Below are 8,502 nucleotides of genomic sequence, written 5' to 3' on the forward strand. Positions count from 1 at the left end.
CAGTTAAGAAATGTTTTTAAATGAATTTGATGTTGTCTTAAGAAAAAGACTAATGCAATTGATCCAGATGTGTAAATAGTTTTTAAGCTTGTTCTTTGCAAAGTCCGTTATAGAGTGAAAATAAAACTTTGATGAATATTGCCTTCGGAACTCAATTGTCCTCCATTTTGATCATTACAAATAATATTTGTGGAAATTGGTCATTCTGTTCGCCGACATTTGATTTGGAATTAACCACAATCTGGCTAGTTGAATAAGCAGCCATGGGGGCCTGATTTGGAATCGCACATGAGTTCAGGGCGGAGCCGTTTGTTTTCACGCCCGTCGGCAGGTTAGGTTAGTTACGGTACTCACAGCGTTAGTTTCAGTGAGGTTAGGTTTAGGGTTAGAGTTAGGCATAGTTAGGGTTAGGTTTAGGTGGTCGCACCTCCGCGCGGTCCAAGTGAACATAAAGGAGCCCCCTATCTCCAGTTCAGCCAATCAAAAGCTTCCATGGGCGGGGTTTGCCCAGAACTCATGTGCGTTTCCAAATAACGCGCCATGGGGACATACTGCCTCGTCCACAGAACTAGTATACAAAGGTTGTGTGATGTTGATGACCCTGGAGTTCAGCTCAGAGGTTAATAATTCCTCTTTTTGAATACCTTGTTTGAGTTTCTCTCACCTCCTACCCCTCAAAAGCCCCAGTCTTGTCAAACACTTGCTAAATGTCTTGTATCTATCTGATTTGCTAAGGGATCACTGTTTTTCTTCATGAGTAAATCTGTGTATGTAAATAAATGTTATATGTATAGTTGTATAGTGTGTGTGTTTACAATATTGTTAGTGCATCAATGAGCACTATTGGGCACTGTATATTTGTGAAATATTCATATTATTCTTGAATGAATTATGATTTTTTGCAACTTTTCAAATGCACATTTGACAAACCTCACCCAAAAAACTACTTATTTTCTATCAAATACAATTACACACCCCATGAATCCTTGAATTCGTGGAGATTTTGTAGTTTTTGCCAATGATTTCATGACCGGGTCATCGGTCAGTAGCAGACTCAGTTGGAGACTATTTTGAGACTCTTTGACTCCCGCTGGTCATCAAATTATTGGCTTAGGAATGTGACAAAAACAAAATAAAAAATGTCCATGAATTCAAGGATTCGTGGGGTGTGTAATTGTAATTGATAGAAAATAAGTACTTTCTTGTGTAAAGTTTGTCCCAAATTCAGGCCATGCTTGTGTGGTGAAACCCAAGGGTCAATTTGATGTTTACTCAAAATGAGGACCAGTTACATATTAAGCAGCTATATCCATCCAAAAGATGACCAATTTGATACAACCACACATAGCTTGTGGAATTTACCGTTCACAAGTGCTTCAGACACAAGGTAAGAACATTATTTTACTAGTATTTCACTGCTGTAGTGTTGCATGAATAACAGTGTAATCATATATAAAAAAAAACTTTTTTACAAAGGAACACACATCCAAGCGGTAATTATTTACCAGGTGCTGAACAGAAATAGATAAATAATGTCTGCACACGGGATCATGCCCAGCTAGACCCTCGAAACATCACCTTGGTGATAATACATTCACATATTCACACAGTGCGTACCATTTCTCTATATGATCATATATCACACATTTATGTTTCCACAACATTAATATTCACAGAATATTTGCTTATGACTAACAATAGTTAGTCCTGTGGTAGCTGAAAAATAGTCAAGATCGGTTTCATAATATTGTCAATGTCAGTGACATTGATTCAATATGCAATACTATGGCATTTAAAGGAGAGCCTCAAGTTTTGTTTTTGTAATTTCTTTCTGTTTTTCCTTTTTTGTCACATTCCTAAGCCAATAATTTTATGACCGGGTCATAAAATTCAGAGTCTCGGACAAAAACTACAAAATCTCCATGAATTCAGAGTTTCACAGGGTATTACATTGTAATTGATAGAAAATAAGTCATTTTTGGGGTTAACTACTCCTTTAATATTCAAATATCGAAAACTCTAATTACGAGATTATAACTACCATTCCATTTCCATTATAGATTTCCATGTGAGAAGATCATCACTTGTTTATTTGCAACTTGGGCTCTTGTCAAGATCACCCCAACAGATTGGGAAAAACTAATCTCAATGTGTATATACAGTGTGTGCAATGTCCTTGTAACATTGAATAAAAAGCCTCAAAATCAGGTAAATGACCGGATTGTTACACACAGCCATGATCTACTGAGCAGCCCCCTCTCCAAACGTTTAACTAAGCATATATTGTTTACACAGTGCACAGCCCAAAGTCTGTTAATACTTTGAGTGCGCACATCCCTGGCTATGGACTAGTGTGTAAAACAAAAAGATATTTGAATAAGAAGGCAGGACATAAAACGTTGGACACACTCTGTGTTATCAACAGTTGAATATACTTAAGGGTGGGAGAAACACATATACAACTGTAGCCTTCTAAATAGCATATAGCTGTCAAGATGCTATTCCTTCGCCTTCGACCCTCGCTGCATTACTACCTATCGTCGAGGCTGCTGGGTACCGCTGCCCCAAGGATTCTGGCTGCAAACAGAGAAGGGACGGCAACACCTTTCGCCCAGGAGGGTGCGGTCGACTCTCTCCCAGGGGCTTTGACGTTTGAGGACCCCAGTGCCTTCCGGGTCAAGAGTCTTGGGGAGCTGCTCCGTGCCTTGGGGGTCTTTCAACTCTGCTCTTTCCCTGTACTGGTTAACAACTGTGGGAAGGTGAGACTGATTGTCACCCTTATGGTAGATGCTACAAACACAAATGACATGGTGGGCTAGTGAGTCATGTGCACATGTACACAAGATCCCAGCAGAGCAGCTGTGCTGAGCTCCCTACCTGCACATTCATTGTGACTCTCTCACTCTGGACGAGAGTGTCACTGTATGGGGAGAATTTTACCCCAAGCACTTCAAATTAGACACATGAACCCTCAACCCTGGTATCTCTATTCTATGTGTCAAAAATAGCTCAGCTATTTTTAAGAGATTTGGTGTGTAGAGAAGAAAAAAGAGGGTCCCAAGTATAGAGCCCTGGGGGATGCCAGTCAACTAAGAATATAGTGTTTAAGGGGTTAAGGGGATCTTATGGTGAAGACTGACATTTAAATGAGGTAGGGTGCCAGAAGCATTGAATCCCCTCCTCCTCACTCCTCCTCACTGACTCTGCCTCTCATTCACCTGCATCACCCTTTATTTTCCCTCTCCATTATGTCCCCACTCCACTCTTTAGTTGATGGCCGTGGCACGGAGCCTCCTAGGAAGGAGAGGCTTCTCCTTCTTCCTGCGTCCGTCAGTGTATGCCCAGTTTGTGGCCGGGGAGACGGAGAGTGAGATTGGCCAGTCCATGGAGAAGATGAGCTCTCTGGGACTGAGGCCAATGTTGGCCGTACCAATAGAGGAAGACCTGGGAGAGAGCACTGGGTAATGACGTCACCATGAGTGAAATCATCCTCCTGTTAATTTGCGCCCACTCAGTTCTTTAATGCAGAGTAGGCCAGTCTGATTAGATAAATCCTCGTAATCTAGTGTAATTCGAGGTAATGGCAATATTTTATACTGGTCATGACATTTCTTTTCCTTTTTAAATATTTATTTTTTAAGACAGGCCATAGTAGAGAGACTGGAAAGAAAGGGCAGAGAGAGAGAGAGAGCGAGAGAGAGAGATGTGCAAGACAAGATGGAGATTGGATTCAAACCCAGATCCTCATGCTCACTAGGAACATATAGTCGTGCACTAACTGGCTGAGCCACCGGGCACACCATGTCATGTCATGTTAATCATCATGATGTAACCAGCACTCAGTTGTGAGCACTTTCTTATAGTGATAGATAGAAGAAGTGTTCAGATTTTTTGGGAATACCACAATGCAGAAATACTCAGTCCATATATGGCAATAAAAGGGATTTGGTTCCCCTGACATTACAGTGATGTCAGAGTGTGAGAGTCAATCAACAAAAAAGACAAGCGTTACCCATACGTACGGTCAAGATGTGACGGTTCTGATAGTGAACTGCCCCCCCCCCCCCCCCCAAAAAAAAAAAAGAAAAATAAGAAACTGAAATACTCAAGTAAAGTAAAAGTACTTAAACTAATGTAATTATTTACACCACTGCTTTCTTGTGATGTCACAGGGACTTAATTAACTGATCTAAGTCTTCTGTACTTTTTATGCCTGAAAGATCTCTACAAAACTAATAATGTTTGCTCTCACCACCAGCGAGCAGAGATATGATGAGAACATGGAGGCCATGTTGGAATGTGTACGAATGTCCCACAGTAATGCCTGGAGCAAAGACCCCATGATGCAGCTGAAGATCACCGCTCTCCTCAACCCAGAGCTGTGTGTGAGTCACTGTTCACTACAACCACTTAACAACCGCTTACCACTTAATGCTACTTAAGTGAACATTTTTGAGATGCTGGGAAACTACACTGTAAAATCCCCAGTGTTGATTTACGTCTGAGAGTAGTCCTGACCATTCATACACTCTGACTTAAATCAACACTGAGTATTGTACTGTGTAGACGTGTTTCATGAGCAAAGTGACATGCAAAACGTGGACATTTTCATTTAAAAACTCAAGGTCAACATTACCACTCTTTAAAGCATTACATTTTCAATCAAAACAGCCAATGCATAATGTTGGTGCACCTTTAAGATAATTAATCATGCTGCTTGAAGAAATATGTAAATATTTGGATAAAGCACTCATTTTAGAAAGCTCTTGGGAAATGCTCCTAGGGAGTTTGAAAAGACTAATTGTGAGATTTATTTTAGTAAATGAATGAAATAAAGTTTTTGTGCATTTCTCGTGACTGGAAAACAAGTAATTCAATTTAAGATATTAATGGTATCATCATATATGGAAATAAACATGGAGCCAGTTCGCTTTCTTTGATTGAACTGTTTGTATTTGTTTGTCACTGCATTAAGGTAAAACTCACCACACTACTCTCACAACAACCCTATGACCTGGATCTCCTGGTCAAAGCTATGAACGGAGAGGTAATTCACAATATACTGTATAAATGATATTGTTACATAAAGGAATTTGACTTTTAGATGTCTATTTATGTAATGTATATCTGACAATGATGCTGTTCAGATACTACCCTTGACCTTTTACCCAAATCTGCATCGCTCAGGTAATCACCATCCCTGGCTTAGAGGAGAGCGAGAACACGCATTTACTATGCGGTCTGCAGAGACTAAACAAAATTGCAGAGGTACGGGTGTGAGGGATTGTGGGAAATTTGAATCAACATGCAATTTCGTTACACCGGAATGTGCTTATTTGATTGGTGATTATTTTCTATACAACTTAAAATGTTGTCCTAATTGCGTAGAGTGCACATAATCATTTTAATGGTCATTCATGGTTCTAAGGCCAGTGTAAACAAGGTCCGAGTTCTGGTTGATGCAGAGTACACCTACATGAACCCTGCTCTCTCCCTCGTCACCATGGCAATGATGAAGAAGTTTAACCAAGATGGTGCTTGGATCTGGAATACATACCAGTGCTATCTAAAGGTAGATGACATATTGTATTTCTTGTGTGAGGTTGCAGCCCGTCTGTTTTTAGCTTCCTCTGTGTCCCTAATCGATTCTAATAAATGCCAGTCCAAAGGCAGATTTATGAACCTAATACCCCATCTTAAACACTATAATTAGGCTAGATTTGTACACAAATGGATAGAGCAAGTTGATTTGTTTGTGTCTATCTCTCAGGAGTCAAGGTCTCTCCTACTAGAGGCCCTACATTTGTCTGTCAGTGAGTCTTTCTGTCTGGGGGTCAAGCTGGTAAGAGGGGCCTACATGGATAAAGAGAGCAAACTGGCTAATAAAGAGGGCCGTCCGAATCCCATCCATCAGTCCTGGGAGGACACCAACGACAGGTGGGTAAAGCCTTGTTTATATTTTGCTACATGATGGAGATGCATCGTTTTTCTCTTTGAATTCTTCCGAGCAACACCGCCAGCAAACAAAGCATATAAGAGGCTTGATGTTCACTCAGTCTAGGATAACTTCTCTGAACGCAAAACAAATTCCTGATGATGATCAATAAATGAATGTTGCTCAACGTGAGAGTACATACTAGCAGCAGATGTGGGAAGAATCTGTCCAGTACACTAAGAAATTATTGATTAACTTTAAAAGGTCATTCAGGTTGCCTGGGAATCAAACTTGAAATGTTTCATTTCTAGAGCTACACATGAACTCCTAAACCCTAGACTCTGTAAACTGGAACCGAGTTGTCTCTGGACCGATTATTATTATTTTTTAAATAAACAAGTGTTTTGCTCTGTTGTATGTTCAGTTACAACGGCTCCCTGGATGTCATGCTGGAGGCCATCTCCCAGAACCCTCAGCGGTACCGGATCATAGTTGCCACACACAACGAGGAATCAGTGAGACGAGCAGCCAAACGGTTAGACCCTGTCAGTCACCGCTAAAGCCAGGACATGAAATCGGAGGCGTTCTAGATTGGACCACTATCAATAACTGTATATCCTGAGAGAAACTATGCAGGACAGTAAGGTGTATTACTTTTCTAATCTGAAACTATAAAACATGGGCTACTAAAGGACCAAAGTCCATCACTCTTAGATCAAAGACCAGCAGTGACCTTGATGCTGACATTATACATGACATTATACAGCTTTATTCATGTGATAAAGTTCAAATACTCATGGTGCTAAATGTATGTTTCTTTGAGCTACAGGATGGTAGAGTGGGGCGTAGACAAAGATGGTGGCTCTGTATGTTTTGGCCAACTGCTAGGAATGTGTGACCATGTCTCGCTCACACTGGGTAAGAATCCTCCTGCCATCGTCTCTGATTATGAATTCAAATAAATGCCTTTTTTTATGTCATTTCCTCATCATCAAGTCACCTATTGTCAGGCAGAAACCTTGTAAATTAAAACCATACATCATACAAAAGTGTCACACAAACGTAGGGAAAATAGATGATCTACTATTAAGCACACAATGCCTCACATCGCAAGGTGTTGTGTGCTAGTTTTTAAAATAACAAAAAAGGAAGGTTTTGCCATATAAGGTTTCTACCCGACAACGATATGACTTTTTTGATGTAATTTCCTCATCATCAAACTCCTATGTCTTGTGTATTTTCTCCCATGCTCCTCTATGCCCCTCCAGCCCAGCAGGGCTATGCAGTGTACAAGTCAGTGCCGTACGGCTCAGTGGATAACACACTTCCCTACCTGGTGCGTCGGGCCCAGGAGAATCGCACCGTGCTGCAGGGCATCCGCAAGGAGAGGGACCTGCTAAGACAGGAGCTGCAGCGGAGGATGCGCCTGGGGCCGAAGGGGGGCAGCTGAGGAGATAAAATAAAAGGGAGACTATATTGTACAGTACATTTGGGGATGTGCTGTAGGAGAGTATGCACATTGTAAGCATACCCATGTCAAAGCACATCTGTTCATACACGGTGTGATCGTCATCAGCGTGATGTTAGTATTTCAAAGTCAACTTGGTATGCTTTTCAATTGCTGACATGGCGGAACTTCCAAGACATGTTTAACTCCACCCATATATGTATAGATTTTCCATGCAGTTTAAAACAAAAGACTACACTTGATTCAGGTCTGTCTGAGGGATAGGCTGATTATAGTGCTCTGCATGACACAAGGTCAAGAGAATGTCCAAACAGGAAGTGCAGACATTCAGAGAATGTTCCAGATTAAATGACTGTCACCTTTTTAAGCAGTGTATTCTATAATATAAAATATCTTACATATAATCTACAAAATAAAAAAATGAGAATATCAAGAAACATGAGTCATTGTTTTTTATACCAATCATGTCAATGACATACATTGAAACTGTGAAAAGGGGATAAAAAAAAAACTCTTTGTCTACCATGGGCCAAAATCCAGAGTCCAGCAATATTCCATGATGGAAGATTGATCAGATTAATAGAATGAAAATAGGTTCCATTTTCATTTAGTCAAGATATATTAAAATAAATCAGTTGTCATTAACACGTGATTCCCTTCCCTTCAATATACTTGTACACAAGACTTTGCGCTTACACAAGTCTGTAAGGAAGACTATGAAACAAATTCAAACAATGACCAAATAAGATACAAGATAGATATTATCCTTAGTTATCTCTTTCTCTCTATACACCTTACCTCATCCATGTTCCATAACCTTGCTCAGTTCCACTACAGGGGAGCGAGGAAGGTAATGTGTTCATTCTTTCTGGATTGAAGAGGGCTGCTCGCTTTTCTACAGGGCAAACCAAGGGAATCAGCTTCAGGTTTGCATTCTTTAGGTTCCCAGAATATTATGAAAACAAATGGGTATATGGACGGCTTGTGTATTCCATTGTTATACAGTACCTCTCGTGGGTGAGCTGCTTGAAGTGCTTCAGCAACATATTGGGACCCCGAATATGTAAAAGAAAATCTGTAAAACTAATATGTAATGTCA

The 8,502-nt window shown here is 40.4% G+C and overlaps 1 protein-coding gene across 1 annotated transcript; it reads left to right on the forward strand.

Moving 5' to 3' along the window:
• The first annotated feature begins 1,305 nt into the window (after positions 1 to 1,305).
• On the forward strand, positions 1,306 to 7,829 carry prodh2 (proline dehydrogenase 2). Its single transcript, XM_080747978.1, has 11 exons — positions 1,306 to 1,387; positions 2,061 to 2,759; positions 3,271 to 3,461; positions 4,259 to 4,385; positions 4,976 to 5,047; positions 5,188 to 5,268; positions 5,429 to 5,572; positions 5,771 to 5,937; positions 6,360 to 6,470; positions 6,765 to 6,853; positions 7,204 to 7,829. The coding sequence occupies exons 2-11, from the start codon at positions 2,496 to 2,498 to the stop codon at positions 7,383 to 7,385; spliced, it is 1,428 nt and encodes a 475-aa protein (XP_080604104.1). The 5' UTR covers positions 1,306 to 1,387; positions 2,061 to 2,495; the 3' UTR covers positions 7,386 to 7,829.
• The last annotated feature ends 673 nt before the right edge of the window (positions 7,830 to 8,502 follow it).

The sequence above is a fragment of the Nannobrachium achirus genome (genome assembly GCF_963921795.1).
Source record: "Nannobrachium achirus genome assembly, chromosome: 18".
In the NCBI taxonomy this organism is placed as follows: Eukaryota; Metazoa; Chordata; class Actinopteri; order Myctophiformes; family Myctophidae; genus Nannobrachium; species Nannobrachium achirus.

Excerpts from the sequence above, each read along its gene's own strand:
- prodh2 (XM_080747978.1), top strand. The coding sequence starts at position 2,496 with ATGCTATTCCTTCGCCTTCGACCCTCGCTGCATTACTACCTATCGTCG. Across the intron at positions 4,386-4,975 it reads TCCTCAACCCAGAGCTGTGT|GTAAAACTCACCACACTACT; the intron begins GTGAGTCACTGT and ends CACTGCATTAAG. Across the intron at positions 5,048-5,187 it reads TCAAAGCTATGAACGGAGAG|GTAATCACCATCCCTGGCTT; the intron begins GTAATTCACAAT and ends TGCATCGCTCAG.